General features: G+C 36.8%; 1 protein-coding gene across 6 annotated transcripts in view; it reads right to left on the bottom strand.

Moving 5' to 3' along the window:
* The window catches only part of LOC150099659 (DNA-binding protein RFX6-like), a 295,066-nt gene that overhangs the window by 178,871 nt on the left and 98,290 nt on the right, over positions 1 to 17,905 (bottom strand). For 5 of the 6 annotated variants that reach the window (XM_090404484.1, XM_090404485.1, XM_090404480.1 and 2 more), the window contains exon 8: positions 6,249 to 6,326. In XM_090404484.1, the coding sequence (XP_090260610.1) occupies positions 6,249 to 6,326 (78 nt within the window). The remainder of the gene's footprint in view (positions 1 to 6,248; positions 6,327 to 17,905) is intronic. The other variant, XM_090404483.1, reaches the window with a different exon arrangement.

The following is a 17,905-nucleotide window of genomic DNA, read 5'->3' on the forward strand; positions in this document are numbered from 1 at the left end:
TTTTTTCTTATGGAAAACACTACTCAACATTTATTTTTTTAATTTAGGCTCTAGGAATAATAATATATTATATGGGTATCTCGATGCACTCAGAAGACTCATCATAGGAGACCAACACTAACCATTATTCACAACAATACCTATCAATACCTCTCATTCCCTGTTGAGACAATCATAACTACCTGTGATAATCCATTCCATCATTCACCATTCTAAGCAAAAAATCTAGTCTGCACACCCTTATTAACCAAGGTTACAGAACTTCCAGGGAGTGAACCCAAGTTCTCTCTCTCTGATCATGTATAAAAATTTCTTTTGTATCAATCTGACAGAATCCTCCTTTAGTAATTTATAAGTTTCTATCATGCCTCCTCTTTTCCACCTGTTGATAAAACTTTGCCACATCTTCAATCTATCCTCATATGGAGCATTCCAGCACTGCCACCATTTTGTTTACTTATCTCTTCTTCATCATTTCCTCATCACCAAAAAACCCAGGTGACCAAATCTGTGCACAACAGTCAAGACACAGCCGGATCACAGACTTATAAAGAGGAATAACAATCTCCTCCCTCTACTCATCAACGTGTTCTTTAACATCCAAGTAATCCTTAAAGCTATTTTCCAAGTTTTGCAATATGCCCTCTAACTTCAACTCTGTCCAACATCACCCTTAAATCTCTAGCCAAATGTCCTTCAATCCATTACCATCAATGCAATACACAGTATGTAATATTTTCATTGCAAAATGCATAACCTTACATTTCGCAACATGAAATAATTGACAACCATGATCCATCACCCCTGCTGCCAATTTATGTAAATCATTCTACAGGATTTACCATATACTACTATTCCTTCTCTCTCTCTCTCTCTCTCTCTCTCTCTCTCTGTGATTATTAAATTACTGAAGGAATTCACAACGTAAACTGGAATATAAATTAAAATAAACTTTAATATATACTTCCTATATATCGGCAATGTCACGTTGCCATCTTCATGGGAACTTAAGATTAAGACACATGCACGCAGGCACTAAAACAGCAAATGAGGTCGAAGAAAGGAGACTACTTTTTTCCTAAAGTCCAGATGGTGCCCCCAGTTGGGCTGATGTTCTCAAGATGTACGTCTCCCAAATTTGGGGCAGCCTCATGAATCCAAATTTGTTGAGCTTTGGCACGTTTTTTTTTTAGGGCTGAGGCTGATTCTATGAAGAGTCTTTTGAATTTAAACTTGCTGCAGTGAATTACTGTGGCTTTTCTTCCAACATATTCTGTGGTGAGTATCCAGAGCATGGTCTGCAAGCCGGGCTTGCATAATCATTTTTCCTTCTATTGCCACATACTTAAAAAACTAGGGTTTTTCTTTACCTGATCTACTAATTTCTGCTCATGCTGCACTTTTGTTGTCCTTACTGAGTCACTTTCTTGGCTTGTTCTTTACACTCATCATGTAACTGGTTATTACCATTACTCATCTTGTACTACCCCTCCAATGTACCTTCTTCCAGATTTCATGCTTAAGCCTCTCATTCATCCATTTTACATCTACCTTATTCAGCCTTTTAACCTTCAAAATACATTCACACATTGATGCTGTATGTATTTCTTTGTCACTTCCCAAGCAGCATTTATTTCCTTACTGCTCAACTCCTCATTCCCTGCTTATGGCTGTCTCCTAAGCTTGTCATGATCACCAAGAGGTGATCATGTCATGGAGGAAAGTGTAAAATTACACTCACAATTATATCCTCTGATGAAATGAAAGGATCTAAAATTCAATCTTCACATGCTTTACATGCTGTCTGAGATAGTTATCTCTCAAGAACTTGAGAAATTCATTTTCCTGATTTCCAAATACTATCTCTTCATTCCAATCTATACTGCCATAATTAAAATCACCCATAATAATTACCATTCCTTTGTTTACTAATCCAAGTTATTTATACATTTCTTCATCGCTGCCCTCCACATTCTTCCTCTACTATCATCAGCAGCAGCACTTACCTCCCTTCTTGTCCTTTCTATCCTCAAAAGAAATACTGTATCCTTCCATTCTATTTCCATTAGGATATCTTCATTCAACTATGTTTCACTTATTCCGACCATTTTGGGGTGAATAAATTCAATCAGTGAAATCATTTCATCTCCCTTATTTCTGATAGTTCTAGCATTTGTAAATAAACACAGCAGTTCATTTTTAGGTCTACAACGAGTCCTATCCAAGCCACTTGTTGGTTGCGATTTCCCCACCATACCAGTCCTTGCCCAATCACTTATCACCACTTACCACATATATCTGCTTAGTCTCAACTTCCTTGCCTGCCTCACAATATATTCCATTTCTACACTGATCATCTCCATACGTATATTCACTGCTACTTCCAACATCCACTCTCCCTATGCCATGTATCTCCGTCTACCCCCTTTCCTGTTCCTCCTAAATTTTCATTCTCTCTTCATCTCACACTCACTATTACTGTTCCCATTGTCAAGCACCTATCTCTTCAATACCAATCTCTCCTGATCTTCCACTTCATCTCTTACTTCTGATCTCTTGCTTGCATCACACTGCACTTCCATCTAACAACACTTTCTCCAGTACACTCACTCCAAAGACATTCAAATGCAACCCATCACACCTGTATAACTCTATTCTTCCCTCAAACACATGCCATACATCAATGAACTGTACTCTCTTCTCAAACAGCTCAGCAGGCTGTTATTATGGGCAATTTTAACTATTGTGATATAGACTGGAAAAGAAAGATCGTGCAGCAAAAAGGAAATGGAATTCATACACCTAAGAGATACAGTAAATATCTGAAACAGCACGTAACTGAAGGGACTCGCGGTGTGAGAGTATTGGATCTGGTCATAGGCATACCATTCATAATTCTGGTTCTCCGTCTCAACTTGTCATACCTCGACAACACACTGACAACCTTTCCAACTATACTGTCTTCTTTCACTCTTCTCAATAACCTCCTGATATTCGCCCTTACATTCTCCTTATGTCCAGTTAAATCATTTGTCCCCACAACCACCACTAATTCTCTTGCTCGCTTCCTCTTCAAGTCCAAAGCCTGAATTTACCTTGCTCATTTACTCTCTCCATTCTGGATAGCAGGAGAGAGAGAGAGAAAATAACAAAATAAATCTTATGTCCCTGGCCATGCACAGAAGTAACAGTTGCATCTCTTATGGCTAGTAAATATTATTAACTGCTATAAAAGTTTCTTCCATTTGTGCTAGTTAAGTAAAGTAAAGCTTCAGCAATAATGATTAAATCTTTTTTTTAACAGATTATTTAAATATAAGCTTGTTTTTTACTTTCCCAGCTATGCTAATTTGAATGTTTTCAGTTCGGGTCAGTGCCCCATCACATTGAAATACAGGTTTTAATTGCCTCCATCATAATAAACTGATTTCACTCACCATTGATTTTCCAATAATATATTCATCATATTAAGCAAGAATCCCATATATTTATTGCTTAAGAAAGAAGTAAAAATTTAGACATAAAGTTTTATTTTTTTTTTAATGTAACAAAATGTCTTTCATATCTCATTATATGATGAATTCACCATAGCAGTTATTAGAGATATCAAGTGTATTGCAGTAACTGTTTTAAGAATTTTATTATTCATTAAATTCAATTACATTATTGGGAATATCTTAGCTTTTGAAGTACATATTGTTATTATGGGCGATTTTAACTATCGTGATATCAATTGGAAAAGAAAGATCACATAGCAAAAAGGAAATGGAATTCATACACCTTCTAAGAGATCTTCTTTCTTCTTCTTCTGCAGCTTCTCCCACTTAAGTGGGGTCACTGTTGATGATGAGTCTTCTCCACATCCTCCTGTCTTGGGCTGTCACCACATCCGAGTTCTTCATCCTCGAGTTCTCTTCTACCAGCTCCCTCCATCTCTTCTTTGGTCACCCATGCTTCCTCCTTCCTTGCACATCCATCTGCATGACCCTTCTTCCCACATATTCGTCCTCCCACCTCATCACATGACCAAACCATCTCAACCTTGCCTCCTGTATCTTCGCTCCTAAGTTCGTAACTTTCACTGTTCCCCTCACATAGTCATTTCTCAGACGATCCTTTCTGTTCACACCACACATCCACCTAAGCATTCTCATCTCTGCTACTTCCATCCTGCTAATGTTATTTTTCCTTGGCCACAGTTTCTATAGCATACATCATAGCTGGTCTCACTACTGTCCTATAGATTTTGCCTTTCAGATTGATCGGCACCCTCTTATCGCATAACACTCCAGTTCCTCCAACCCACTTGTATCAAAGTAGCAAGTAAAAGGAAGAATGACTTTGGAAGAATAACCTTAGTGAGTGCTGATGGTATCGAGGTGACTGAATCAGATGTAATAGTAGAGTTACCGAGTGACCATTTTTCAAAATGTCTATCACCTGAGTTGAGGATATTTCTGTGTCCTCTGTAGCAATAACTCTTTATGAGAATTGAAGTTAATGAATCAGAGGTATTCAGGATATTGCAAAATTTAAATGCAAACACTGCTGTAGTTTTGGATGGAATATCAGCTCGGGTATTACATAAACATGCAAAGCAATTGTCAATGCCTCTTACTTGGCTATTTAACTTAAGTTTGAGCTGATATTCCATCCAAAATTATGGTTCCTAGGGAGCAGAAGGAAGGTAAAATAGTTCCTTTGCATAAAGGAGACTAAGACTGTAGTAGCAAATTACAGCCCAATCACCATCTCGGGAGTAGTGGTAAAAGTATTGGAAAATTTGGTTAAGGACAGAATTCAAGAATGGGTGGATAAGAATATGATACTCTATGGGGGCCAGCATGGTTTTGTTAAAGGTCGGTCCTGCCTTAATAATTTATTAACTTTTTATAATAGAGTGAGTGACAGCTGAGTTGGATGGGGGAATGGCTACAAAGTGATACTTCTGGATTTTGGTAAGGCTTTTGACAGAATATCCCAGAGAACAAATTGGAATGGATATTAAACTGGTGACATGGATAAGGGAATGGCTCATGGACAGATACCAAAAAGTAGTGTATGGAGGAGCAGAGTCCAGGATGAAGCAGGTGACCAGTGGTGTGCCTCAAGACTGTGCTTGAACCATTATTGTTTAATTTTTACATAAATGCTATAGGAAATGACTTATAGGGAGATATTCAGTTGTTTGCTGATGATGCAAAGTTGGATAGCACAATAATTAACCAAGCTGATGTAGAGAGCTTGCAGGATGATTTAAATAAGCTGGCAAAATGGGCAAAAGGTAATGGATGTCAGTTCAATGTGGAAAAGTGGAAAGTTATGTATTTTGGGATTAAAAGGTTACCAGCAGTGTACTGCATTGATGGAACAGCACTCCAAGAGATTGACGAGGCTAGGGACTTGGGGGTGTTAGTGGATAGGAAGTTGAAGTTCAGAGGGCACATTACTAAGGTGTACAAAATAGCTCATAGGATTACTTGGTTATTGAAGAACACACTAGCATGCAGAGATAAAGAAGTTATTATTCCTCTTTATAAGGCATTGATATATTCACATCAGGATTACTGCCAGGTCTGGTTGCCTGTATTCCTTGGTGATGAGGAGGCGGTAGAAAAGATTCAGAAGAGAATGACCACATTGGTGAGTGGTGTAAAGAATGCTCCCTACATTGATAGATTGAGAGTTTGTGGATTAGAGAGGTTAGTTGATAGGCAGAGAAGAGGGATATGATAGAAACATTTAAATTACTAAAAGGTTTTTATAAGATTGATGCAGGGGAAATATTTCAGCAGTGGGATAGTGGTGGAAGAACAAGAGGTCATTCCTAGAAATTAAGTAAGAGTGTGGTTAACAAGGGTGTCAGGACTAGATTTTTTGCTTGGAGAGTGGTGAATGAATGAATGAAATGCATTGCCTGACTCAGTTGTGAGTGCTTCATCTGTAAAGGAGTTCAAGAAGAGGTATGATAGATATTGTGTGGTTAGTTTGGGTCTCCCATCATGAGCCTTCTGACTCCACGAAGATATCCCTATAATAATAATATATCCTGTTGTTTGATACAAAATGAAAGTAAGGAGTATTAAGAAAATCTAGACTTGCAGACACTGACAATGAAAACTAATTAGATAATGATTTTGCATATTACATTAATGTGGACAATCATGGTATACAAAAAAACATAACATTTAAAAATTAAGTTTACAAATCAACTTTTACAATAAATGAGTTTAACATGTAAAACTAACCTCCTCAAAGTTTCCGCTGATAGCAGTATCCAAAATACATTGACAGTGAGTCTTGTACATTGTAAGAAATATCTGTAACTACAAAAAATATTACTAAGTGTAGCAAACTAAATAACAATTACCCACTGATAACTAATATATATGTCATTAAACTAAAAAGATGATTAAATTAAAAAAAATTCATATATTCTCCATGATAATTTTAAAGAATGTATGATTTATTAGAAAATCATATCAAAAGGAACTTGTTATTTAACAAATTTATTACCGTTGTAATGATGGACTGAGGTCTGTTTGAATTGTATTGGCAGTGAATCATGTTTTAGGGTACTCCATAGGAATGATTGGTTTCTTATAATAATAATAATAATAATATAATAAAATTCTAAGTTGGAAAGACCTCAGACTGAATGCATCTAGGAGACTGAGGTAGCATATTTTATCAAGGCTACCCAATTCCATTCCTTCGATGAACTGGTGTTAGATGAGTTGTATAATGTTGTGTAGAATAAACTCGAGGCGCAATGTAATAATATAATATCGGGCAACTGCACAGAGAACAAAATTGTGAGGCTCTACTGCTAGTGTTACAGGTAGGGATTAGTCCAAGTAACTGTAAATGCCACTTAAATGGAAATATTCGTTTTTAAATAAACAATAATTATAATTTATAATTTTTGGTAATAGTTATTAAAACTTCAGAATGACAGGAAAGTTTCGCACATACATGAGTTTCTTGTATTATTTGCTGTCAGCTATGTTGCTCTGAACTTGCTTTAAGCTACTTAGAAACAGGCCAATTATTCAAAGGAAATTACAGTGTGATAAAAAAAAAAGACAATTTCTTACTGTTAGAAAGTTAATGCTGTGAACTGTTTCTTTTAAACTGAGTCAACCACTTTGTTTCTGAAAACGAAATTGAAACGCGTCTGGTTACGTATTCGTGCTAATCATTAACGTGTTAAGTAGAGCCCGCTGTTAAATGTTGACTTTGGAGATTAAAATAAATATAGAACTTAAATAACAATAAAGCAAACTAAAAACTTGTCATAGCGACTCGGTGGTTGCGCAAACGTGTTTAGGGTATAACTTAATGGAGGGGGGGGATTAAAAAAACAGCTAAAAATGAACATTTAGACAGACACTAATATACTGCGTGTGAAGACTGATAAATATATGAATGGACAAAAAATAAATGAAATAATGTAATTCTTAGTGTGGGAACGTGTATCCGAAGAAAATCCGCACAGACAGCCCAGAAAACTTAAAAAACGATGGCGATGCAGCGTCTTAAGCCTTTCTTCGGCCAGTTCTCACACGGTCTTTGGCACAAGCAAATAGAATTTTACCTCGCTGAAAATTGGGTTTTTAACCCCGAATATAAATGACTACAGAAGGCTATTACAGACAATAACAGAACTTGCTGATGATGCAAAGGGGATTACTTCACACGAATGTTAAGGTTTAGGGCCATTAGATGTTGGCAGTAATCTGCCATACTCTTTCCTGAAAAGCTCTTATTGGTTAATAGTTTGGATTCAGTAAAAACTTGAAAGATGAAGAGTGGCTGCCTACTATCTTCAAAAAGTTAGTTAGGGCTAAAGGAGCGCCACCTACTTTCTTAGGGAATAAAAGGCAGAGGATTCATCTATTTTATAATGCACTCTGACTTATTATTATCAACAGACTTCCATGGAGTCAAGAGACTCATCATCGGAGTTCCCATTCTCACATGCATAGCTCCTCGTACCTCAACTTATATGGACTCACTGTCCTTAGAACTCACCACAAGTAATACATTCATTCCAATCACCCACCACTCTCCAAGCAAAATATCTACTCGTCACCCATTTGCTCATACCCACCTTATACAGCTTTCAGGGATGGCCTCTCGTTCTCCCCCCCCCCGTCCTCAGATACTCTATGAAAAATCTCATCCAAACTAATCTGTTAATTACCCTTCATTAACTTATATGTCTCGATCATGTCTCCCCCTTCCTTCTATCCACTAGGCTGTGTAATTTTCATTTCTCAATCTGTCCTCATATTCCACATTCCAGAGACTAGAAACCAATTTAGTCAATCATCTCTGGATCCTCTCCAGCATCTCATCATTCTTTTGAAAACCTAGCGATCAAGTCCGTGTATAGTAACCCATGCGGCCATATCAAAGTCTTGTACAATGGAATCAAAACATCCTTACCTTCTACATGTCAGTGTTCTCCCATCATTCCCATAATCCGCTGTGTCATCACAATTTTAGCGAAATTGTCCACTAAATTTTAAGATCCCTATCCACCACAGCTCCCACATCCTTCATCTACTCCACTTATCCAAAATATCCTCAACCAATCCTCTGCATCCCATCTTTGCTTCCCAAATTTTAAAACCTTACACTTTGCAACATTAAACTGGCATCTGCACACACTCGCCAATTCATGAGCGAGTGTGTGCAGATGCTAGTTTAATGTATGAGAAGTTTCTACTTCTCATCAAAATGTGAATGAGAGTTTGAAGGAAGTGGTTGGAATTTACGTGGATGATGAGATGCTAGCACGTAAAGAAATTGCATGATTGCACGGACTCCATCAGAGAACAAAAGGAAAGCTTGGTGACTGGAGAAGCGATTGGTGTGTGGTACAAAAGGATGGAGAAAGAAAGAAGGAGTGAATGGGAAAAGCGTAAAGTGCAAGAAACTGTCAAAAAAGATGGCATTGTATTCTATGGGGTTTTCGATGATAAGAGGTATATTTACTGGGAAAGTGAAGAAAGCATGTTTTCCAGTTGCGAAGATAAAGGATGTTTAGTGAAGGTGTAAGTATGCAGAAAAAAGCAACCAGTTAATTATTTTGGCAGGCACAAATAATTTGAAAGATGAGAAATATGCAATGAGAAAAGATATCAATGAGTTGGTAGAAGCAAAAATTAAGGAAGTGTGCCCGATGGACTACATTTATGTAGCTTTGCAGTTAGATGTTTGGAGAAAGCGTTCTTTAGTGAGAGTGTGGTAGTGCAAAACCACACTCTCAAAGGGAAACTAGAAATATTAGGGAAGATGAAATCAAGCATGTCTCTGGCCACCCCTTTGATAAGGGACACGGTCAACTGGACGACAGAATAAAAGATCAAATATGCAATTCTATTCTGTTGATCTATTACCAGGTAAAAATGAGTTAAAAGAACGGTATATAAACAAAAATATTGAAAAATCTTGCTTATAATTAAGTTTATATTTATTGTGTAGAATTACGAATTGTATTGAACATATATTGAAATTTCGGTATAAACATAAAATTTGAAAAATCTCGCTTATAATTAAGTTTATTTTTATTGTCTGAAGAAGTATTTCTGAGCTTCGCTGCGTAAGGTGTCTTGTTTGGCAATTTATCATTTGGGAGTTTTGTGTGCGGTTATTTAGTTTAATACGCATTCGCAAGATATTTTGACTTCTATTAAACAGTAAGACTAGTTGTTTGTTTATTACATCATTTCCGATATTTGTGTCAACGTTACAGTTACCACGTGCAAAGAACAAGTTTCAGTAAATAAAAAGGTATGTATTCAAAATTTATAATCTTAAACACCCTCTTCAGCTACTCCAGTTCAAACTATGCAGTGGTGGCAGGCCCCGCAGAACCAACACATCATAGTACGTATGGCACAGCCGACATACTTGGCATTGCTATCCTACAAAATATTAAGCTACAGTATAGCCTAGACTCTTTAAACGAGCTGACATCCGTTCACAATCCAATCCTGCTCCAGCTGGGAAAGCAAGAACAACTGCTTCCCCCCCCCACACACACACACTCCTTCATATCATGGAAAAAAACTACCCGAAGTACTATCGGAACACATTGGACCTGTCCCTCACATCAGATCCATAAAAGAAATTGAAAATGCTGTCAAAAGCCTGACTCAGCAAATCAACACAGCCATAAAGGACCTCTACCAAAACCACTCTTAAGCCAAACCGACTACCTGAAGACATCATGGATTTAATTAGGGACAAAAACAAAGCAAGGAAAAGGTACAACAACACCCGTGTACCACATGACAAAACGATCCGCAACAAACTGAACGATAAAGTTAGAGGAGCACTTAAAACTCACAGGAACGAAACATAGGAAGCCAAACTAGCCTCTATATCACCCGGCGAACACTCCATCTGGAACATATTAAGAAGCCTCAGAAACAAAAACAAATCTCTTCCCCCACTCAAGTCAGACAGGAGCCTAGTACACATGGATGCAGAAAAAGCTGAAGAGATAGCAAAGAACCTAGAAAAACAGTGTGGCCCTACATACGACAACTTGGGCATCAAGCATGTCTATAAAATCCACCTCCAAGTCAGATATGCACTAAAACTCACCGACACCTGCAACAACAAACCTCACCAGTGGAAATCTATGAAGTTCTAAAGAAGCTAAAGAATAAAAAAATCCCCTCGCCCAGATGGCATAACAAATAGAATTAAACTGCTGCCCAAACAGCTGTCGTACATCTCACCACCATAATCAACGCCATGTTCCGATTTAACTATTTCTCCAGCTATTGGAAAGTCGCAGATGTGGTCCCAGTGCATAAACCAGGTAAAGATCCACACCTGCCTGAAAGCTATCGACCCATCAGCCTAATCTCAAACTTGGGCAAAATTGCCGAAAAAAATCATCCTCTCCAAACTCCAAGCCTCAGTAAACGAGTTAAATATCCTTCCAAAGGAACAATTTGGTTTTCGACAACATCACAATACTACTCAACAGATTCATAGGATAATTAAGTACATCACCACCGGCTACAATTGGCATCAGCACACTGGAGCAGTTTTCCTCGACATAGCAAAAGCTTCTGATAAGATATGGCACTTCGGATTACTACACAAACTCATCTCAGCAGGCATATCATCAAGAATCGTCCACCTAATTAAATCTTATCTCCAGAACAGACACATGCAGGTCAAAATAAACGGAACAGTTTCAAGTCAGCGACGGATCTCTGCGGGAGTTTCCCAAGGTTTCCTGCTGGCACCGATCTTATTTTTGATATATATATGGCAGATATCCCACACAACCCAATGTCATCCATCTTAGCACTCTATACGGATGACACAGCAGTACTTGCCAGATCTCTACAACCACATCTCGCCACTAAAAAACTGCCAGAAAACCTACTAAAACTAGAACAATGGTTCTCCAAATGGAGATTACAAGTGAATCCCCAAAAGAGTATAGTGATACTTTTCACCAGAAGATTGGCAACTCCCAAGGAGGACCTTTATCTAATCAACACCAAAATTCCCTGGAAAACAGAAACAAAGTATCTTGGGGTAATTCTAGACAAAAGATTAACGTTCAACCCACACATCAAAGCCTTATGCGCGAAAGCATCTAAAACCATCACACAACTTTACCCTCTAATAAATAGAAAAAGCAAGCTAAATACCAGAATCAAAGTTCTCCTCTACCTGCTGACGATCCGTCCCATAACAACATATGTATCTCCAGCCTGGAGCCACACATCCAACACCAACATTCCCAGGTTGTAGAGAGTGCAGAATAAGTGTTTGCGCATGATCATGGATGCACCGTGGTTTGTGAGAAACGTTCAACTGCATAGAGATACAAACATCCCTTACATCTACTCCTTCCTACAAACTACAGCGTAAAAATTCTTCTCAAAGATCTCTACACACCCCAACGATCTAGTTAAACAGGCAGCAAACTATGATGAAACTGACCTCTTCAAATACAAGAGGCCAAAAGCCATCCTAAATACTAGCAACAACGATTAATCTCCGTGCCCCACCCCCCAGGGCGAGCTTCCAGCTCATAAATCTTTCCTTCAATTCGTCCTCCCTATCAGACAACGGGGAATAAAAAGCATCTTGCTTCACCCTTCTGGCCAGTGATGTTATGTTATAATCTTAATCGTATACTAAATTGTATACCTGACATCTAAATTAATTTAAATAAATTTCAAACTCTTGATTATCTCTCAAATTAAACAAATTACTAAGTACAATTATATACTTAGAATTAGGAAATATTTCACTATTGATATAATTAAGAATTTTTTCAGTACTATGGATACATGACATCTAATTTAAATAAATTTCAAACTCTTGATTATCTCTCAAATGAAACAAATTGCTAAGTACAATTATATAGAAGTATAGAAATATTTCAATATTGATATGAATTTTTACAATACTATTTTTCAAATAGTACTGAAAAAATTCTTAATTATATCAATAGTGAAAACTTTTTTTTAATTTTATTTTTATATTTCTTGTTTCTATTCTTCAGAAATGGATAATTCAAGAATATTAAGTCAAAGAGACAAGGAAAAATATGCTTGGAATGGTTATCTTTATGTTAAAGACAAGATTGATAAGAAAGGTTCAGTTCAATTTTGGCGATGCGAAAATAAAAACAAAGGATGCAAAGGTAGAATCTGGACACGTGTCAGTGATGGATCACTAATTTCTGAAAAACAGGAATACACATGTAGCAGTTCTGGAAATGCGGCAAGAGTAATAACACAAGAAGTTAGTACAACAGCCAAAAAATTAGCGAATACGACAATGAACAGCCCATCACAAATCAGAACTCAAGTTCTACAAAATGTTTCTTCTGCGGTAGAAGGAATGCTTCCAAATCATAGCAGTCTGTGCAGAAATATTCAAAGAAGAAGACTAAAAAATTTAAAAGCCCCAATTAATCCTGATTCTAGGGAAACAATTATTCCTGAAGAATACTTAAATTATAAATTCAGTCCATCACAATTTGAACGTTTTTTATTGGCTGATTCTGGATCAGAACAAGTCGATCCCATGAGAATATTAATTTTTGGTCGTAAAAGCCATGCAGTGTGAAGCCAAAGCATGAATGAATTATTTATGGATGGCACATTTTTACTTTCTCCCCTTCTTTTTGTTCAAATATTTGTTATTTTGGCTAGAAAGGATGGAGGTCTTGTTTTATATACTTTATTACCTAATAAGACTCTTGAAACATACACAAAATTATTTTATATGATACATGAAATGTGGCCATTACTAGATCCCCGAAAATATAAATGTTGATTTTGAAATTGCCATTCATCAAGCGTTACATATATTATTTACACAAGCTAACATAAATGGTTGCTTTTTCCTTCTCGTACAAAATCTTCGTAAACATTTAGCTTCATGCAGTCTTTTAACCAGATATAATTTTGATGCGCAATTCGCTTTAAATTCAAAAATGATCACTTCGCTTGCTTTCGTTCCAGAATAAGATATTATTTACGCTATTTCTGAACTAGAGAATGATTTATCCAATGAATTTGAACCAATTTTAGAATGGTTTACGAACACGTACATAGGTCGTCTACGGAATAACAGAACCAGGGCTCCACCGATATTTCCCTTAAACGTTTGGTCTGTGTACCAAAGAACAATAACTGGAAGCGATAGGACAAATAATTTTGCGGAAGCCTGTCATCGAAAACTGCAATTGAGCTTCGGCAGCAGCGCAAGCCATCCAGATTTATGGATTTTTATAAATGGACTACAAAAAATTTAAAAAACATATGATGATTATGAAAGAGCAGTAGCAGGTTTTCAACATGAGCACAAACGTAGACGTTACGATGAAGCCGACCAAAGAATTTTGAAAAAGTTATTAATTACGATAGAGAAAATATAATAGAATATTTACGTGGTATTGCATAACTATAATATGAATTAATAAATTCAAAAAAATTGTTTCGAATTTCATATACTTTGTTTTATTGTATATATGTAACATTTGTAAATATGTTTGTTAATCACAATATAATATCAATAAATGAATTAAAACAAAAGTATATTTTTTCTTTATTTTAATACTGTGCAATTATACCTTTTCATTTTTAAATCATTTTCGGACCACTCTTTTTAACCATCTCTTTCCTAAACGAGCCTACAAATTTTGATATATATGATATAAACGAAAATATATAATATAAATATTTATTAACTAGCTGACTCATTTTTTTGTATGGGAAATTTCAATATAACTTCTATGCAATTCGTAATTCTACCAATAAAAATAAACTTAATTATAAGTGAGATTTTTCAAATTTTATGTTTATTTCTTTTAACTCATTTCTCAAAAAAATATTTAAATTTACCAGGTAATAGATCAACAGAATAGAAGTGCATATTTGATCTTTTATTCCGTCGCCCATTTGGCCATCGCCCAGTTGTCGTGTACCCTTTGTAAATGAGCATATGTACAATGCAATGCCGAATGGGATTTAACAGGTTTCCAATTTGAATGGATTGGTAATGACATTACACAAGGGTAACTATGGATACAAATGGATGTTGATACACATGAATGCAAGAAGTATCAGGAATAAGGTTATAGAGTTTTTTAGCATTGATCAGCTCGACTTCGCCGAAAATTATAGGCATCAGTGAGACCTGGTTGACTGAAAATTATATAGTGACAGGAATAGAATGTAAAAGGTATTGTATTTTCAGAGAGAATAGAGGGAATAGAACAAGAGGTAGTGTATCGCAGATGATAGTTGAAAAATTACAACAAAGAAAACTAGTAGTTAAAGAAGATTTTAAGTCTTCGGGAGATAGTTCATTTGAGGCTGTTTGGTGTGAGATAGAGGGAAATAGGACAAAATATGTTGTTAAATGCTACTATTGACCAGGGGTCCCACAGGAAGATGTAGATGCATATATTGGCAGATTAACAACAATGAATGCAGGCCGAACAATTATTATGGGGGACTAATTATTGGAACATCGATTGGAGAGGGAGGAAAGAGGGTGGCAGAATGGAAGTAGGATTTATATAGTTGTGAAGAGATAATTACATGATACAACATGTTATAGAGGAAAGAATGAGTTTGACAGTGTTAGATCTAATAATAGCATCAGAAAATATATCCACAACTAAGGTAGATACTTCGCCTCCAATTGGGGAGAGTGACTATGCGGTCTTGTTCTGGGAAGTTACCAATCATGTGGAATCCTCTGTCAAGAAGGGGTTTATGTTCAACTATAACGCTGGTAATTATGAGAGACTCAGGAGTAATATTGGAACAGTGCCATGGCTTGAGTGGCTACAAGGAAAGAATGTCAGTAGTGCATGGCAAGTGGTCAGAGATTGCTTGAGGGTAGCAGTATCAGATTGCAAACCCGAGGTCAGGAGAATAAACCAAGTTGGAAATAAGTGGATAATTGGAGATATAAAACAAGAGCTTCGAAAAAAAAAACATTGTTAGGGAATATAAAGGAAAAAATGATTAGTATACTCATGAGCAGTACCCAGTGCAATCAAGAAGGGTGACTAGTATGGTAAGAAAGGCCAAATCAGATTATAGGATAGGAGAGAATTAGCTAAACAGGCCAAAATAAATCAAAAGAGTTTTCTCGTTATGAAGCAAGTAAGATGAAAAATGACAATGATAGGATGACTTTAAACAATGTTCATGATAGGAAGGTGACTTGGCCAAAATATAGTTGAGTTGTTGAATGATCATTTTGCAAAGATGTATCATCCAGGTAGAGAATTTACAGTTGCTGATGTTACAGAGACACATATCGAAACCGAGATGTTCAACATATTAAAAAATTTGAACATGAACACAGCAGTGGGACTGGATGGAATGTAAGCCGAGTATTACTTGAGTATGCAAGAAAATTGGCATCGTCTCCCGACGAAAGTTGTTCAATCTAAGTCTCAGCTCTTGCAGGGTTCCAAGGAAGGAAATGTAGTACAATTGTATAAAGGTGGTTCGAAGACACAGGTGGTAAACTACAGACCAATTAATATAATCAGCAGTGGTTGATAAAGTATTGGAAAAGTTGGTGAAAGGTAAAATACAACACTGGCGGATAGGGATGCGATACTTTATAGTGGACATCATAGCTTTTGTAAAGGGTCGGTTAAAGAATTGGATAAAGGTAATGGCTACACTATGATACTGCTGTAGTTTGTTAAGGCATTCGATTGAATACCACATGGAAAACTATTACAAACAATGGAGAGGATGGGAATGGATATGAGGCTAGTAGCATGGATAGGGGATGGCTGATGGACAGACACCAGAGAGTAATATATGGTGGAGTGGAGTCTAGGAGAATGATGGAGACTAGTGGAATACTTCAGAGTTCAGTACTAGGCCACTACTTTAATTTGTATATCAATGACATAGGGAAAGATTTAAGAGGGGATATTCAGTTGTTTGCTTTGCTGATGATGATGCAAAACTTAGGGAAGCAATAGTTGATATAGGTCACGTAGATATACTGCAGGATGATTTAAATAAATTGGCATTGTGGATAAGGGATAAATGATTGTCAATTTAATGTTGCAGAAGGCAAGGTTATTCGCTTTGGTCGAAAATATTGCATACCGTCTATCATATCGATGGTATTGGATTGGAGAAAGTTGATGAGGTTATAGACTTGGAGGTAATGATGCGCAAAGAGTTGAAGTTCAGAGGGCATAATACAAAAGTGATTAAAAGAACTAAAAGGATTAGTTGGATGTAGAAAAACATGCTGACAATAGTAAAGATACCATCCTTCTTTATAAGGCTATGATTCGGCCACATCTTCACTACTGTGCACAGATTTGGTCACCTGGGTTTCTTGGAGACCAAGAGGTGGTAGAGAGGATTCAGAGACGAACGACCAAGATGGTGGCAGGTCTGTGGAATACTCTACAAGGACAGGTTGAAGGTTTGTGGATTACAAAATTTAGTTGATAGGCGGATAAGAGGGGACATGAATAGAAACTTTTACGATGTTAAAGGGTTTATAAAATTGATACAAGTGAAATTTTTCAATATATCATAAATTATTATTATTACATAACATCCCCAGGAAGTCCAACTCTCCGTCTCCACAAATCCACCAACCGCAACTACCTTCATCATCTATACCAACGCCATCTGATGCCGACCACCATCATTAGTATTTTCACAGACAATCAGAAACATCCATGTCGGGATTTGAACCTGCAGCCTTTTGACAGGAGAACGGATATACTGACCACTTGGCCAACCAGGCCAGGCTATATTCAGTAAACTAAGGGCCATCCGTGGAAGTTGCCTAAGAGTGTGACGAGTTGGGTTTGCAGACTAGATTTTTTGCATAAAAATCTAGTCTGCAATTGATCATTCTCAAGAAATCAGAACAAAAACTCGGAACTTAAGTAAATAACAAAAACTAATCCTATTACCATAAATAAAAAAATAAATCAGTTAATGCCTTTTATTCCCTTATAGGGAGTAGGCGAGGCCTTTATATCCTATCTAGCTTTTGGAGACTGAGTGGGCAGCTCAATCTCCACCGGAAGTCAATCAGAGATAGCTGGCCCATGTCTGTCACTAATTATAGCAGTCATCGATGGAGAGGCTGGCAAACAAGTGCTGCCATCTCTTGGTACCTAACCCTAACAAGATATGCTACTGCCTGAAATAACTTGGGTACTAAGGTCGATTTTCTTGAGTTTACAGGATGAAAAACCCACTTGCCAGTGCCAAAAATAGACTAACTCGGGAACCGGTCGAAGAAAGGTTTAGAAATCTGTTTTTAAAATAAATATTAAATCTCTGAGGTGTTTTCATTCCTTATAGTAGCCTGTGTAGCTCAGTGGATGTGGCGT

Source organism: Typopeltis vanoorti, chromosome 14 (genome assembly GCF_054136105.1).
Source record: "Typopeltis vanoorti isolate ZY-2024b chromosome 14, IOZ_Tvanoo_1.0, whole genome shotgun sequence".
Classification (NCBI taxonomy): domain Eukaryota; kingdom Metazoa; phylum Arthropoda; class Arachnida; order Uropygi; family Thelyphonidae; genus Typopeltis; species Typopeltis vanoorti.